This window comes from Daucus carota, chromosome 6 (genome assembly GCF_001625215.2).
Source record: "Daucus carota subsp. sativus chromosome 6, DH1 v3.0, whole genome shotgun sequence".
Classification (NCBI taxonomy): Eukaryota; Viridiplantae; Streptophyta; class Magnoliopsida; order Apiales; family Apiaceae; genus Daucus; species Daucus carota.
Window position 1 is genome coordinate 27,239,430 of NC_030386.2, and position 17,416 is coordinate 27,256,845.

Here is a 17,416-nt window from a genome sequence, read left to right on the forward strand (position 1 = left end):
TTTTGATTGGCTATCATCCCGTTAATAATGATGAGCCCTCTGCATGCACAAAAATTTTCACCAATCAAATTCTTCCACCTATGCAAAAAAGTAGTGGTTAGTGTGTGCGCGTGAACACACACTAGAAAAATCCAATTATAAATACTAGAGTCTGTGACCCCAAAAATCCAAATCAGTTGGTTTGTGGTTTTGGTATGAGGAGTTATTGTTATCCAATACTCATTGAAATATATATATAAAATCATTTTTTAGATATTAATATCTAAGAAGTAATAAGTTTAGGGGCATATTCAACTCCGAGTTTTGTTGATGGTAATAAATTTTAATAAATTATATAGTATTTTGTATTTAAGTTATTAATCAATGTTGTGGTAATGAAAAATCTGGATAAGAAAAGAACAGATCTACTATCATTTATGAGAATTGAGAAGGGTCAAGGGAGCATTAACGAGCTAGAAAAAAGGTACAGTTTAGCCATTGATGTTTAGACTGTTCATAGTTCAACCCTTAAATTTATTTTTCTTACAAATATACCCCTTAGAAGAATACGTTTACAAGTTACAACAATGTATAAAATTATGAAATATGAAGGGGAAAAAAACAGATCCATCTCAATATTGTTAAAGTTTTTTCACGAGGCTGCTGGTACAATAATATAAACAGAACCAAAAGAACAATATCTTCAAATTTGATTACCATTGCACATTTACTAAAGGGAAAAAGATTACAGAATGCTTATTTTACAGACGCTATTAAATACACATTACACAAAGATTTAGACTAATGGTAGATTACAGCCCCTTTATTTAGCATATTGACAAATAGAAGACAGTATCCAAAGCAAGAAAGAATAGTGTCCTCACGAGAGATGGATTATCCAGAGAGATTTTAGGTACTGTCGGCGGCTGCCACTGAAAAAGCTCTTAGAAAGACCTCAGGTGGTTGTGCACCACTTAACTGCTGCTTTCCATTGATCTGCCAGGGCAACAGCTTGTTCAGTTTGTTGAGAAACAAGAAGCATCGCATAAGAAAAACAAACAATCGCTATTGCATTTCTTTATTTTTATATAATAAACCTACTTTGTACAAGGGAACTCCGCCGATATTTGCTGAATACTTCTTGATTTCCTCATAAACCTTCAGTGGTTAAAACAAAAAAATTCAGTACCATAATAAACCAATAAAAGTAGTTCTTCACTGCATTGTTTTGTTCTTTCAAGTTGAAAACTTGTGCATTTTGAAGAAACGAAAGAGAGAGAAAAAAAAGTACAACTACTAATGATTAATTTTATCGAAGTTAACTCTAGGATATTATTCAGATTATTATCAGTTTCTTATTATTTAAAAGAACTGGAGAAGATTCTGTGTGACAAAATTATAGATACCTCCTTCTTTCCATTATCAGGATCCTGAAGAAATTCTGCTGCTCCTTCAACTCCAACTTTATTTGCACACTCCACAAGAAATTGCCTGCATGTGCAGTATATATACTGGTTACTTATTGTGCTCATCTTCAAGGACTGAATATAATAAACAAAATTTGTTCGACATATTATTTTAAGTGACCCCTTAAAATGTATACTCCTAGAAGTTCACTTTCTCTGTCTAGCTCAGTCATACACTCTCAGCTGGCCATACTCCTACTAATTTTGGCATACTGATCTATCTTTTCACCCTGTCCAATTCGGACTGTCTAGTTGTGTCCTCTTAATCAAATCGGGATCCACATTAAAGGGTAGGGTTGGACTTTCTCCTGCTAATTCCAGCCATCTTTATCCGTCTTTCTAACCCCTTTTTATGAAGGACTCTGTGATTTTTGATATTTTTTGTTTTCCCAAATTATAATTATATGATTTCACATACTAAAGGACTTTGGTGTCACTTGATACAGAATATGAACTGCAGGAATAACTATAATTCTGATAGAAGGGTGATTTCAGGTTTCTGGACATCCTATTCAAACACAAAATGACAAAAGTTTGAGTTGAATGATATGAGAAATTACTGCACATGAATATGTGTTTACTTTAGCACATATAATACATGGTAACCGAAAATAACCCTTCAGTTTTTACAATCAGAAGAGACTATTAGTGTACCTGTCACCTATATACTTCGCTTGTGTAAAATATCCAAGGAACAACTCCTCCACAAGATCATGTTGTTTACCAAGGTCTTGTTGACCAGCCAAATGAATAAGCCTATGGCTGTCCATACTATTTCCCCTGCATATGATTAAAATTTGTTATATATACCATATAAGATCCATTACCTGTTGCTTTGTCTCTACTCTGAAATTGTTTTCAATAAACAAGGTAGGAACTTACGTGAGTCCGGACATATTGTATTCTAGTCCAACATTCTTAAAAACCTGCATTGACATTAAAACCAATCATAAGGCTGAGAGGGAAAGTCAGATAACTTCGTTACATAGATTCTTACCCCTTTACTCTGTTTCTCAATTGCATTGGTGCATTTTCTAGTCTAGACAGCTTATTAAAGCTTCTAAAACTATAAGAATAAACCGGGGTGGTCCAAAGTGTCAAAATCAAATCATAATATTTTTTTTGCTGGAACTGCTATATATCCTCATAACTCAGTGCTATATTGAAGAACAAATGGAGAGGGGGAAAAATATGGATATTACATATATGGTTGAAGGTGAAAAAATGGATTATATATGTAAAAGCAGTGGGGATAGAGAAAATTTTGATGTGGAGTTGACAGAGAATTGGTGGCAACAATGACAATGCTAAGGAGTTGTCGTTGCTTCTATAGCAGCTAGGGTGTTAACAAAATCACCCATGCTATAAATATAATCTCCAGAATGTGCTCTTATTAAGGTTAGGAAAGTCACATCACCCTTCTCATCAGGTTTCAGTACTTTATATTTCTCCTGTTACTCATTAGCTATGAATATATAGCTTTTTAACCAAGAGAGTAAATTTAGCCGGTACAGAAAAGGGTTTAGAGAGTATGTACATCAAGTTTAATTTAGATCTTGTTTAGATTGTGTTGAAAAAGACTTATGCAACACTATTTACTCCAAATATATTTACATACAATGCAAATTCGAGTACATTACTGGTGGAAAATGTAATGTTAACTGAAAATTTCGTATACTAAATCTCAGACGAAAAGTCTTACTTTGCAGGAAGATGCTAAGCTTGAGTTGAATGCTGTTAAAGTTCGTCTGGCAGGAATTAATTAAGATAGAGGTTCAATGGGATGGGTCACAGAGAAAAGGGAAGGGAGAGTTATGTCGAGAAATGAGACCTTTAGTATTTGAAGTAATAGGAAATTTCTTGGGTGGCAGCCAACTTGAAACCAATTAGAAGCAGTGTGAGCACTTAAGTAAACTAAGTTTGATTACCTTTTTATTAGTTTTAACTAGTAAGAAATAGGTCATTTGACAGAGTAATGTCCAGCAATGCGATTGTTAGCTGAGTGTAGTACAGTAGGAAGTAGGAACTTAACTATATACAGTAGGAACTTGACTATAGACTTAAAGAAAAAATTCCACTGAATTGTTAGTTAGAATTAAAGATGACCAACCTCAGTCATTCGTGAATGCAGCTGATCAGCTCGAGATCCAAACTTACTTTTGTAGAAATCTTTTTTGGGAACACCTTCTGTAGGGGCTGACGGGTCAAGGAAAAAAGGGTGCCATACCACCTGCAAACATATTGTACATATATCAAAATTAAACACATTTACTGGTATTAGACAGTTAAACGTACAAGAAGGATATAATACATGGCCGTTAGACTGAGATCAAGTTAACATTTCAATTTAAGTTACAGTACTGGTTACCTGTTTGTGATTCTATACAGTATCACGCTTACACAAAGATTGCTCAGTGAGATACTTGGTCTAGGTGTCTTGTAAGTTATAAGTATGAGTATTTCTGTGATTCCATTGTAATACCCTTAGTAATGACGGAATTATTTACTTATTTTGAACATCAGAAATCCTATTGTCATATCCGATGGTTTATCCTCAAATTTAAAAGGAACCTCAGAGTCTTTGTGGTTTGGTGGACATTTGCTGAAAGATATGCACTTCCAGTACATACTTTCAACACTATATATTTCGATACAAAGTAAATCACGCAGTTACTTAAACATTTTACAACTGTCTACACCAAATGATTATTGCAAACAACTTAAGGAATAGAAACTTTACAAATAAAACCATTAATGAGTTCATGCCAATAATAGTTACAACTTACAACACTATATATTTCGATACAAAGTAAATCACGCAGTTACTTAAACATTTTACAAAAGCTCAAGGCCTGATTGGCTTACCTTGAAAACAGGGTATTTGTTACTCTTTTATCTTCAACTTGTACTTTTTAAAGAATCAGCCTCATAGATCAGTATTAAGTTAGAGGCCAAACTGACAGACTAATTTGGACTTTCCAAGTAACTTTTTTGTTCTAAAACAAGTCTCATAATAAACTATAACATAACATCAGTGTTTGTATAAAAACAGAGAGAGAGAAGAAGAACTACCTTGAAATCATAGTGGATCCTTGACGAAGCTATAGCATTGTCAAGATTTCTTTTGCCCACACAACACCATGGACACACCGTGTCTGAACTTACGTCAATTCGAATAAGCTTCTTTACCATATTGTTGGCTGTTGACTGAGCCATGTATGAGATCTGCAATGTTTCACCGCTACACTTCAATAGCATGTCCAAAGCGATACAATATAGGAGGGAGGGTCCAGATACAACTTGAAACAAGTATACGAAAAATGTGCATCAAGCGAATGATTAAGAAAACCACCGTCCATTGTTTGGAATATGGCTCTGATGTGTGTGAGTAATAGATGTTGAGATCCTAATCATTTTTCACAAGATACACATGTTTGGAATGCATATAATCCATCTTATTACTTGTATCTGATACCTATAACATTCTTCTCACTCGAAGGCCTCAGGGGCCAAAGAGTTAATCAACATGAGCCCATCTTTGGGGCAATATTGAACCCAGATGTCCAATTTAAACATTTTGAGGATGTTCCGATTATCAGGGTAGTCACTCGCCTTAAGGACTGAAGACTGAATTAACATTACCCATCTTTGGGGAAATATTGAAAAATTTACCCACAATCTGTTCCCAAATAGTGAAGAAGCATTTATCACCAACATCTATGATTCATATTTGAAACCTATTAATCGCTAGGTGATAACCTCTTCACCAATTTACAAGACAAACACGGAAAAGAGATACTGTAATAATCAATGCTAAGCAACCGGCTCATCTAAAAATTTAAGATGTTATATGGATACGTTATCGGGATCATATATTATTCAACAATCAAATACTTCGTACACTCGAACAATCTCAAACAATCCCAACCTTATACCGTGACAGTTTAAAGGACTATAATAATAAGTCAACAATCAAATAAAAACTTTAGCAAGTAAATCTAAAATCCGAATTACAGGGAACAGTGACGATGTTGTACATCAGAATGAGCAAGAACTATAAGGAGACATGAATACATGCATACAGCCATACACATTAGAGTTGGTACACAGTTTACTAACCTCTGGTTGTTTGTTTGTAAGAGAAACAGAGAAAACACAAGTACACAAAGATGATAAGAGATCAGCTTCTTACGCTAAACATTACTAAACTTTTTTCTTTTCTGTGTAAAGTCGAAGTTCATATAATCATATTTGACTCTCTCAAACTTGAGACTTTCTGGATACCATTGCGATTCCAAGCGGTTGACTCGGGGACATAATGGTCAATTTAATCTTTGTGACACATAAGAGATGACGTACACTTCAGTTGACTTTTGTTTTGAGCACCGCAAAGAATGTACAGTAACAAGATTGAAATCTTTTCTGGATCTAATTTGGGATCTTTCAAGCCTTTTATGAGAATCTGTTCTTGCCAAATTTCGGAACAAGCGAGAATTGAATTCAGAATCTGCGTCAAGTGCACCTGAACTATCTCATTGTGCTCAATAATTTGAGACGGAGGAAGTATTAAATAAGAGAAAATTAAAATATGATGAGTTTGATTGGTTTTTTTTTTTTTTTTGTCAGGAGTTTGTTTGGGTTTAATCCAATGTATATAGGTAAGTTAAATGGCTTAACCATATGCATTAACATCAATCAGGCTTATCTGCCTTGTACGACGAGTGTCCGTTCTACCGAATCTCGGAGTGAGCGATGATTGAACACAAGATTTGAGACACAAAACAAAACATGAGCTTTTATCACTTAAAGCTATTTTATCGCAGCTCAATAGTACTATTTTGGAACTAATATAGGATCCACAGCGAGCTAGAAATGTTATAGTTTCGATAAAATGTCAATCCACCATGAGTTTATTCTTCTATGTCGAGAATAACAAGATACAGAAAGTAATACATCGAATTGATCATTTTGTAAATGCATAAGCACCGATCAAACACGACCAAGATAAACTATATAAACTTCTAAAGACCCTTGGCTGATCATGATATAACATGGTAAAGCTCTTCTGATGCGCGCCTAGAAAGACTGTCATGCTCATCTTTATCTAGTTCTTCACTTGCCCTTGCCCTTGCCTGCATCTTTTCCAGGGTTGAGTTCATCCCAGGCCTCGATCCACGTGACCATGGCATCGCCTAACTTGGTGAAGTACGGGTCTATCTTGCCAAGCTTTTCCTTCACTTGTTTGGACAGTTCAATGTAGCAAGCTTGAACAGTGGTGCACTCCTTTGGTAGAATGGCTGTTTGGAAAAATGGGATGATCTCTTCTTGCCAGAAGATGCCCTTGTACTCCTTTTTCAAGTTCACGAAAGGATTGCTCGCTTTGCTGTGCCAGATGTAAGGAAGCCCCGTCTTCACTCCCAGCCCCAAATGGTCACAAATCACCTATAAACAAAACATGAATTGAATCGGATAATGTCAGTTAAAATTTGAAATTTCTAGTAATGAGTAGGGAGAGAAAGGAAGGGGAGCTCGGAATGCACCTTGACACACCAACCAGCCCACATATCGTCATAACGTCCAATAGGCTGGCCTTCTCCCATAAGACCAAAGTACATAGCAGGACCGATGAGATCGCGATCAAACGCCAAGTTCATGCCACACATGGGAAACAAGGTGCCCTTTGGTATTGTCATAACTGCGTCCACATACCTGACTCAGAGGGAAATAATTTATGAAAACATAGACTAGTGCACTTAAAAGACATGCAATTGTGCAAGTAAAGAGCATTAGACCTCTTGTTCCTCTCAGCAGGCTTCACGAGCTGTGTAGGTGCATCATAATCCGGAATGTTGAGCCAGAGTCCATGAGAAACCGCAGTTGGAACACCCTCCCTAAGGCTGAAAGGGTATCCGCGGACAAAATCAGCACCCTCGGCATAGGGATCATACAAGGTGTTGAAAAAGTAGGGCGCAGATGGGCAGAGCAGATTCTTGATGTGCTGCTCCAGTGCATTAATATCTTGGCCAGATGGATTTTTAGCAACCTTGAAACCAAAACCAAAAAAATAAAATAAAATCAATTTTAATGAAACTCACAAGAGAAACAATCACAGGCAGGGACAGATCTAGTAAGAGGCATGGGAGACACGTGCCCTCCTAAAAAATGTTTTTGACATTTTTTCACATTTCTAAATTTACAAAATTATAGAAGCACCCCCACTAAAAATCTGAAAATATATAAGCGTTTTTCGAAATTTGCTTGGTGCCACCCTAAGAATATATTCCTAGATCCGCCCTTGATCACAGGCAATGTAAAATGATTATACACTTACAAAGCAGTCATCATCAATGGTGTAAATGTACTTCTTCTTGGAAACCATGTACCCGAAACAACGACAAGCAGAGTCCTTAAAGGAAATGCAAGAAGCCTTAGGCCCAAGAAGCTTGTTAATGTCGTTACGATTATACAGATCATACTGAAAACCATCAGGCACTTTGATGGTCTTGGAGGGATCACCATCCTGCACAATAATGAGATGGTAAGGCTGAAAGAAAGGCCTCCACATCTCCAAGAAATCCAAGTTTCGGATTGTCGGGATCACGATATCTAGCTCATCTTTCAGTGCAGGTCCTGCACTAGCCATGATTCAAGAAATAAAAAACCTGAATATAGAAAATAATGAAAGAGACTCAGGGAGTGTAGCATGAGGAGAGTAGAGATAAGAGGGTTGTATAAATAAGATGCAAGAGCGAGTGAGAAGGGTGGCGTGGAGGGTTGTCAAGAGAAAGGGGAGGTGTGTGCGGTGCAGGACTTGTTCTGCTTTTGCGATTTTGGAGCCGGATCTTTTGGTTGTCTTTGCTTTTTTCTTACCTTAGCATGTTTTATCACATTTTTTTCGTAGGAAAAATCATTACAATTTACGACCCTGCTTTTAATCCATGAGTTCTTGTGTTAGAATTGTGAAAACTAACGTGAAGATCGCTTCATTGTTGATAAGTTGCCGGTTTCGACTTGATGGAAAGTACCTTCATAATTAAAAAAGAAAAAAGAAAACGCGAGAAAGGATTAGAATCGTGTGATACACAAAATTTAATGATAATTTAATTTAGGACTCACATGCCCGACCTGATGTGAGCATTTAGTGATAAGTTTTTTGGTTGAAAAAATTACTAGCAAATAACTCATTTCAAGGATATATTTTTTTTTCTTTGAAAAGAATGTTTGGTACATTGTTAACACCAACGGATGATTTCATGGATTTAAAAATTAACTAAATCATATATTTAAACACGATATTGATATATATATATTTTTGAATAACAATATGTATTTATGTTTTGTACAATTAAACTTGAAATACTAATAACAGGCCTCCTTAATTAATAATATGTTTTAACAGATTGTAGATATTATTAAAATATATTTAAATATTAGTTAAATCATATCTCTTTTTATAATTTTCCGTGAATTTTTGACGGGATTAACTATAATGTTAAATAAAAGTACACTCAATAAGAATATATTAACCCCAATAACTTCATCAATTCTTTATAAATATATTTTAATGAAAAAACATATCTAATACTAATATGATTTTTTTATTACAATAACATTAAATATCAATATATATGATAAATTATAAATTTATGAAATATTTATGCATGACACTGAGTCATAGAGTACTACAAATATAGACAAGTGAGAAAATGTTCATGTCCAGTTAAGAAAAATCATCCCAACAAACAGGGGAGAGTAAAACTGGACCGTGCAAATTTCGTTTGAATCTGATTTTCTAAAGATTCGGTCTAATGGGTCCGGACTGAAAAGACCGAAATAAAATTCGGTTTGATCCGGTCCTTTAAAAAATATTTCAGTTCGGACCGAATATACCGAATATTCCAAAATATATATAATATATATTTATATTATAGAGTTAAGTCCTATGGAGTACATATAAACATTGGAGTATTGGAGTACAAATTATAATTTTTTAGTTTAATCATAAATAATATCTCTGATTATCCAAATTTATATATAACTAGTTGAGAAGCCGCGCGTTGCGGCGGTCTAAAAATATTATATTAATGATTTAGTATTAATATTTATAGGATAAAATAATTTTGTGACTGTCTATAAAAAGTATATTAATGATTCAAAATTAATATTTGTAGGATAAAATAAATTTAATATTATAAAAATCTTGATATAATACCAATAATAATATATAAAATTGCAAAATTGAACTATAATTCATGGTGAAAAAATAAAAATAAATTTATACACGTAATTAACAATTTAAAGTACGACAAATCTTAATTTTATTTGTGTTGTTTTTTGAAAAGTAATCATTTTCTTACATTATCACCTTTCTCTAATTTTTTTTTAATTGATTGTGCACAAAAACATCTAACTTAAATCCGTGAAATAGTGGTTTATAACTACCCTTTGTTGTAACAACCTTTATATTTTAATACTGAATAACAACCTTCACTTAAAAGTTGGTTGAACGGAGCAAACAGATAATACATGAATAATTTTTTCCTCTATACAGAGTAAATCATATAAAAATTAACAACAACAAACATGTCCGATGAACAAAACAAATATTATAAAAAAAATAACCAACAAACATACATCACTAATAGTTAATTTATTGATATCGTCCATAAATATCATGTCAATACTATATTCTTTTCCCGTATTTGGATTTGTCGACTCCCACGTAGCAGTCTATAACTACTTTTGCTTGCAACAATTTTTTTTTATAATACTGTATAAACAGCCTTCACTTATCATCGCAGAAAAACGGCACCATCGAGTTAGAAATCGAGCAAGTGAGCTATCATCAACTATCATCATAGAGAGGTAGGTTGTAGTTAGGGCTGTAAAATGATCCGGGTGATCCCGGGTACCCCTCTGCTCAAGTACCGGATCATATTATTTTTAGCTTGTCCGGATTTGGGTCCGGGATCGTTTTATTCGGATATAATCCGATCCCGGGTATTTGAGATTCGGATCTGAACCGGATATGATCCAGTATCGTATTTTCTATTTTTTAACCGGGTAGTTTATGATCCATCGAATATGAGCCGGATATGATCCACTAACACTAAATATCATTATTATTTCAATTGTTCAAATAATTATCATTTAGTCTAAGTAAACATAATATTATAAAGAATAATAATTTTAAATTAAAACTTATAGTTATATGTTGGTATATATCATTTATTAAATATATATGAAGATAATAAGCATGATCACATTAAATAAATCATATTTTATGAAGGTATAAACTTAAATAAGATATTAAAATTTTATAAAATGATGACTATTTACTTGCAAATATGATGGTGTTAAAATATAATATATATATATATGAGTTTGAATCGAATATGAACCGTGGATCATATTTGGTTATTCGGGTAGGATCATATTATGAAAAATTATATGAGACCGAATCTGAGCGGGTATAGGTGTGCTCGTATCCGGGATCATATATTATGCGGGCTTAATTTTTCCGCCAGGTTTGGATCGTTTTCAAAACGGATATGAGACATGTATCATATTTTCGAGCCGGATATGAGCCGAGACACCGGATAGTCCGTATCAATTTACAGCCCTAGTTGTAGTATTGAAAGAGAGGAGGTTGCGTTTTAATAATCCAAAACCCGACAATCTATACGGGTATTTATAAGTGCAGAGAGACTTGTGTGCTACTTTTTTCCATAATTAAACAATCTGAAACAAAATCATATTAAAATTTTCAAGCTAATATATTCCATAAATAATCTGAAACAAAATCAGATTCTGAAACTTACTTCTAATATATCCAAAACTAAAAAAAGTAGTTCTAATTTTTGATATTTTTCATCCAAAAATTTCAGAAAATTAGAAAAATAGAACAGAACGATATGAGAGGCGCCACATACACGCCCCTCGCTTCTCCTTTATATAAGTATATTGAAGCTAATATATTCCATAAATAATCTGAAACAAAATCAGATTCTGAAACTGTTAGGTCTTATATTTTCACTATATAGAATGATATAGTGATCACAATCTGTAACACAGTAAGACAATATAAGAGATCGAAAGCAGTAAACTCTTATATTCACAAAGCTTTAATAGTTACAAAAACTCTCTCAGTGATTTATATTGTATCACTAAGAGCTGCTAGGGTTCTTAACAATGTACTCGATAACTCAACTCCTATAGAGTAACCCTAATCTGTGTTTATATAGACACAGTTACAAAATCAATCTCTGATTTGATATCCTATAAATCAGCTAATAAATTTATCAATCAAAGATTGCTCCAGTTTTCTGTTTAGTTTCCATAGTCAGCAAATCACTCCTCAGCATCTATCCTTCCTTGAAGTATATCCGCTTCTGAGCTCTTTCCACGTGTAAACTCTGTCGAGTCTTGACTATGTAAACTCTGATCAGACTTTATCAAACTCTGTCAGACTTTACTAAACTCTGTCAGACTTTACTTAACTCTGATCAGCTTCTAGCTTAAACTCTGATGATTCCTGTTCTAAAACAAACTTTAAGAACATTAGTAGTAATCATCAATTATATCTAACAATCTCCCCCAACTTGTGCATACATTAATTATGTGCAAGTTAACAGATAATTGATGATGTCAAAACATTTAAGTCAAATGCAACAGAGTTTAACTAATTATAACAGAAAACTCTTAACACTTACAGATACTTTACTCCTTAGCTGCATAGACACCATTTGCTGTCTTTAGATACTCTCTGAGGAGTTCTTTTTCAGCATCTTCAAGCACTGTAATCATTTGTCTCTTGATCTCTCTCAACTCTGGATCTGAAACTCCAGTTTGATAAATTGCAGCTCTGAGATCATATATCTTGTTCTTCTTCAAGTCTCTATCCAGCCTTATATTGTAAGCTTTATCAGACTCTTCATTGAATGCAAGAGTTCTGATTCCAGCTATTGTCACTATCTTTGCTGAATTTTTCTTCATCTCCACCAGCTGTCCTTTATGATTGAGATATTTGGGAATGAAAGGTCCAGCATTCTTGTTTCCTGTAATCCCCATCTTCCTTCTAATTTGATCTTTTAGCAGGTTGGAGATGTGTTGTCCTGACTTGTTCTTCACTTGAAATATGTGTGATACATATCTCAATTCCTCCCAGTGTTTAGCATAGAGATCTGCTTCAAGTACTCTAAACACTGTTCCATCAGACATGAAGTAGATAAGAATATTATCTCCCCTGTCATTCTTCACCAACTGGACTGAATCAAGTTTGTCCATTTTATCTTGCAATACTCCAGTCTTAGGAGCACAGAGAGATGAGGGGTCATCTGGTCTTGATCCTATACTCTGATCAAATTTTTCATACTTGGATCCCAGCCCTCCTTTATCTCTTCCTGCCTTTTGATGAGAAAATGGTTGAATTGAGCCTTTTTCAAAACTTATCTCAGTCATCAGAGTAGGTTTTGCAAATCCAGCCAGTGGTGTAGTTGTTGGTTTGAACACAGCTTGAGCTTTGTCAGAGACTGTGTCTTTCTTTGCTTCTTTATTGACTTGAGCTGTGTCAGAGGTCAATTTTCCTTGTTGTGATTCTGCAACATGAGCTTTGTCAGAGATTGCAGCTTCTGTTTTCTTTTCCTGTACAACTTGAGCTGTGTCAGAGGTTGTAAACTTCTTCTTATCCCAGCCTTTCTCCAGATTTTCATCTACTTTGCTTTTTCCTTTAGTTGTATATTCATCTTCAGAGAATACCTTTTTGACTGGTAAACTCTGATCAGCAACAGTAGCTTCTTTGATCAGTATCCCTTTTTCCTTTGGTCTGGCAGTTGATTTTGCAGGCTTTTGGATTTTTCCTGACTTTATTGCTTCAGCATGTTCTTTCTTTAGTTCTTCTTCTTCTGCAGCAATCAACTCCAAGTCCAAATTGGCTTCTGGATTTTCTTGTTCAAAAATTAACTTAGCAAGTTCTTCATCAGTCATTGGTTGATCTGATCCAGCCACTGGTCTCTGCTTTGACCCAGATGTGACATTGTGTGTTGGGACTGGAACAGACTTTGAACTTTGCTTAGGTTTTGAACTGTCAGAGTTTGAAACTCTTCCACCAGTTCCTGCCTGAAATCTCTTGTGCTTTGTAAAATCATCAGCATCATCATCATCATCCTTTTTCTTCCTTTTCAGAGTTTGAGTAGTAGACTTGCATTTGACTTGAGCTACTCTCTCCCCCTTTTTGGCATCATCCTCATCAGGAATCAGAATTGATGTGATCAGAGAAAGTGATGTTTGGATAGCTTCCAGCTGCTTTGACATCTTTTCTTGATTTGATTCAATCAAGGTCATCCTCTGGTCCAGAGATTCATTTGCAGTGACCAGCTTCTGTACACTTTCTTTTATAGGATTGATGGTCCTTTTCTTTTCCAGTTCATTTGTCTCCTTGACCTTTGCCACCTCTGTTCTTAGACCATCTATTGATTTAGATGTCTGGGCATGAGCAGGATGAAATGTCTTTAGATAGAGAATTGTGCCTTTGAGGCTTGACATAACATCAGAGTTTGTAATTTTCTTCTCTGCCATAGCTAAGAACTCTTCAGCTTTAGGTGTTTCCAAGGAATGCTGGTGGCTCAACCAGAGTTTATCCCAGACTTCACTTGGTGGATCAACCTGAAGATCCCTTGGGAGTGGCTCAGAGGCTGTATTCAGAGTTTGTAGCCTGGCATTGAACTGGCTAGTAGACTCCCATTTCTGTTGTGTCAAAGGGATTTCAGCAGTGTCATCCTTGTCAGTATCTGAACTGGCATCATCCTCAGTATCAGAGTTTGCGTTTTCATCTTGAGGAACAGGATCAGCAACTTTCTCCACATTATCCTTAGCAGATTTTTCTTGAGCTTCAGACTGTGACAGGATGGGCTCTTTACCAGTCTGAGCAAGAGATTGTAAAGCTTCTACAGCTACTTTGTCAGGTTCCTCAACTACATCAGACCTGTAGTTCTCTGGAGCTGTATCATGAACAATGGCATTCTCAGGTATTTTCATTGGAGAATGAGGAATTGGAGTAGAATGGCCATGATCAGATATTGGAGATTTAGGATCAGACATTTGAGACATTGTGGCTCCAGCTTCAGTTGTAGCTTGTGCATCACACGCTATTTCTTCATCTACTGCAGATGCTGTAGAAGTTGCTTTAGGAGATGTTGTAGGAGATATTAGAGGAACAGCTTGAAGAGGGTCCACCATCAGAGGTTGAGATGAATCATCAGGAATTGAACTGGATGGTGCTTGCTCTTCTTGGATGGTGAAATCAGTAATTTCAGATTCTGGAATCTTGGCCCTCTTTGGCTTGTGTGCCCTTCTTTTGAATCTAGCTGGTTTTGGACTGGGCTGAGCAGGTTCATTTGTTGTTGTAGGAATAGGTTCAGGATTTACATCTTGTGCAGGTTCAAGATCATCAAATTCATATGCTGCAACAAGTCTCCTCCTTCTTTTCTGCTTTGGAGTAGAAGCAGCTTCAGAGTTTATTGGGATATCAGAGTTTGGAGCTTCAGAGTTTGGTGGTTTATCAGACTTTGTCTGTGGAACTTGTGTATCAACAGAGGTTCTGATTTTTGTTGTAGAAGGTTGGTCATCAGACTTTGTTGATTTGGATGGTTTTGTAGTTGATGATCTGGGTTTTCTGGTGACTGTGGGAGAGGTTGGATGTTGTGGTTGAGGTTGTTGAGGCTGTGGTTGTTGTGCCTGAGGTAGATTCAGCCTTGCTCTGAATGGAGCTGGGATTTGCAGAGGCCTGAGAACTGGTCTCTTCTCATCTTTAGATATGAGATCCTTAAAAGCCCTTTTATGAAGTTTAAAAGGCTTGATCTCATCTGCAGCATCAAAATCCACTTCTCCAACAGTGGCATTAAACAACAATTGACAAAATCTTGAGAAATATATGACGTTCCTGTTCTCAAGCATTCTTTCACCAATATTTCTAAGAACTAATCTACCAAAATCAAAAGCAGTAGAATAGATCAGAGAATACCCGATCTGTAGCATGTCCATAGGAATAGCATCCCAGTTGGTAGATTTCTTCTGGAAAGCTCTGGTAATGCAATCAAAGAAAAAGCTCCATTCCTTATTGAGCCATGGACGCTTCAACTGACCCAGTTTATCCAGAGATTCGTAGTACCCCAAATCAAGCATCATCGTTCTGAGATTTGCATCTCCATTTGTAATGTATGCAGGATGTTCCGGCAAGTTGAGTGCCTGACGAACTGTTGCTGGAGTAACTGCATACTCCTCCCCGTCATAGGAAAACACAATTGATGGTGATCCATCTGCACCACCATTGTCATATGTACCCGACCTCCAAAAGCTGATGATTTGGCTTCCTGAAAGTCTTGCAGGAGCGGTGAGAGCTGTACCGATGACACTCTGTGCCAAGAATCGCTGAAAGGGATGATAATCCCTTGGGGCTTCAGCAGTATCAAGGATGGCTGCATAGTTGTTGGGAACAAATTCAACACCTGCCAAGATAAACGCTGTAGTGGCCATTATACCAGAGATTGTGTTTGAGAAAATGTGTGTGAGAAGATTTGAATATGAGAGAGAAGAGAGCAAGAGTGTGTTGAGAGAGTATGTGTAAGTGAAGAAGTGAATAAGTGTATAAGTGAATGATAAGAAATAAAATCTGAAGTGAAAAACTCTTCAGATTTTGTTTTACTGAACACGCATGAGCTGTTTGTTCACTTGGACACCTGTCACAGTTTAACTGGTAGATGAAAGTTAGTGGGATGGAGAAACGATATTAGTAATCATGAGTGCAGTAAAACACGCGCAGTAATAAAGGCTGATTACACGTTCTCCTATTAAGATGTTTTTCATGTAAACCCACTAACAATACACCCGTTTGAAAATACTCTCTTCACATTCTCTGAATATTTGAACTCCTGAAATGTACAAGATTTTAAAAAAATCAAGAACAATTCACTCGAATTTTAAACTCTGAGATTTAAATAAATTTCTAAATACCTCAGAATAAAGACATGATTTTCAGAATATTCATCAAAAATAAATCAGAATTTATTCTAAAATCCATAGCTCAATAATGTGCTTGTGAAATCTGTGTGTGGACATGTGAAATCAGAGAATATAAAATTTCACAATTTCGTAATTATAAGGTAGACAAAAATAATTTATGCAAACTCTCAAAATTTAGACTGGGACATACTCTGATGAAGACAATAAAATAATATAACCCCCTTTTTTTTTTTTTTTTTTTTTTTTTTTTTTTTTTTTTTTTTTCAGGACGCTTCTCAGTGTAAGTGAGGCACGACCTTTAAATATAATATGGCATTGGTATTTCTCCAGTAATCAGAGAATGTGACTGGTCACCATAGATTATAAAATCTTAGCAATTACTTAATACCAGCAAATGTTTGGTTCTTCCCAGTCACTGTCATCTACGATCTCAAAGGAGTACCATGCTTATTCTTCAGGGGGTTTTGACTCAGGGAACAAAAACATCAGAGTTTATAATCACTGTCTAAGATATGAGAGAAAGTTCAAATTAATTAGTCTCACTTATAATTAAGATATGTGAAGTAGTAGAGTCTCAATGATATTAACATGCATATTGTGAAATAATGTAGCACAAAAATTGAGATCAGGATGAAAGAACTTAGCTGAGATTCATGATTACTAATTCAGAACATGCTTCATAGTATCTTCATAGGTGATTTGTCTCAGAGAAGATAAAAATGAGATCATTTATCAAGATTCAGAGTTTTATAAGCATCAGAGAATACTATCAGAGAATGTCATCAGAGAAAAGCAAACAGAGTATATCATCAGAGAATGTCATCAGATTTTAACAATCAGATTATATCATGGCAAATGTGTGAGTAATACATATGGTAAATTTGACAATTTACATTGTAAAGATCTAACCAATATGTTTACTCAGTTCCTGATATCATTCCTAGCTCATTCAC

At 35.3% G+C, this 17,416-nt stretch overlaps 3 protein-coding genes across 3 annotated transcripts; all 3 read right to left on the reverse strand.

The window, feature by feature from the left end:
- Window positions 1-662: 662 nt before the first annotated feature.
- LOC108225235 (uncharacterized) lies at window positions 663-5,713 on the reverse strand. The gene is made up of 8 exons (XM_017400062.2): window positions 5,565-5,713; window positions 4,518-4,670; window positions 3,556-3,675; window positions 2,328-2,371; window positions 2,100-2,225; window positions 1,386-1,470; window positions 1,081-1,137; window positions 663-975 (listed from the first exon to the last, which is right to left on the reverse strand). Exons 2-8 carry the CDS (start codon window positions 4,659-4,661, stop codon window positions 889-891), a joined length of 663 nt encoding a protein of 220 aa, XP_017255551.1. The 5' UTR covers window positions 4,662-4,670; window positions 5,565-5,713; the 3' UTR covers window positions 663-888.
- Window positions 5,714-6,308: 595 nt separating this feature from the next.
- Window positions 6,309-8,197, reverse strand: LOC108226786 (probable UDP-arabinopyranose mutase 1). The gene is made up of 4 exons (XM_017401780.2): window positions 7,777-8,197; window positions 7,238-7,488; window positions 6,986-7,154; window positions 6,309-6,887 (listed from the first exon to the last, which is right to left on the reverse strand). Exons 1-4 carry the CDS (start codon window positions 8,086-8,088, stop codon window positions 6,558-6,560), a joined length of 1,062 nt encoding a protein of 353 aa, XP_017257269.1. The 5' UTR covers window positions 8,089-8,197; the 3' UTR covers window positions 6,309-6,557.
- A 3,304-nt stretch (window positions 8,198-11,501) lies between these two features.
- On the reverse strand, window positions 11,502-16,885 carry LOC135147259 (uncharacterized). The gene is made up of 4 exons (XM_064080162.1): window positions 16,852-16,885; window positions 14,542-14,872; window positions 14,158-14,427; window positions 11,502-11,508 (listed from the first exon to the last, which is right to left on the reverse strand). The coding sequence occupies exons 1-4, from the start codon at window positions 16,883-16,885 to the stop codon at window positions 11,502-11,504; spliced, it is 642 nt and encodes a 213-aa protein (XP_063936232.1).
- Window positions 16,886-17,416: the final 531 nt, after the last annotated feature.

What these genes read in the sequence shown, in the direction of transcription:
- LOC108225235 (XM_017400062.2), bottom strand. Translation starts at nt 4,661, where the DNA reads ATGGCTCAGTCAACAGCCAACAATATGGTAAAGAAGCTTATTCGAATT. An exon ending in TACAATATGTCCGGACTCAC is followed by an intron (nt 2,226 to 2,327) that starts GTAAGTTCCTAC and finishes AATCATATGCAG; the next exon opens with GGGAAATAGTATGGACAGCC. An exon ending in GCGGAGTTCCCTTGTACAAA is followed by an intron (nt 976 to 1,080) that starts GTAGGTTTATTA and finishes TTGCCCTGGCAG; the next exon opens with ATCAATGGAAAGCAGCAGTT.
- LOC108226786 (XM_017401780.2), bottom strand. Translation starts at nt 8,088, where the DNA reads ATGGCTAGTGCAGGACCTGCACTGAAAGATGAGCTAGATATCGTGATC. An exon ending in CCATTGATGATGACTGCTTT is followed by an intron (nt 7,489 to 7,776) that starts GTAAGTGTATAA and finishes TTTGGTTTCAAG; the next exon opens with GTTGCTAAAAATCCATCTGG. An exon ending in GGGCTGGTTGGTGTGTCAAG is followed by an intron (nt 6,888 to 6,985) that starts GTGCATTCCGAG and finishes TTTTGTTTATAG; the next exon opens with GTGATTTGTGACCATTTGGG.
- LOC135147259 (XM_064080162.1), bottom strand. Translation starts at nt 16,885, where the DNA reads ATGACAGTGACTGGGAAGAACCAAACATTTGCTG. An exon ending in GAAGAACCAAACATTTGCTG is followed by an intron (nt 14,873 to 16,851) that starts GTATTAAGTAAT and finishes AACCTGCACAAG; the next exon opens with ATGTAAATCCTGAACCTATT. An exon ending in GGAGCCACAATGTCTCAAAT is followed by an intron (nt 14,428 to 14,541) that starts GTCTGATCCTAA and finishes AGAGAACTACAG; the next exon opens with GTCTGATGTAGTTGAGGAAC.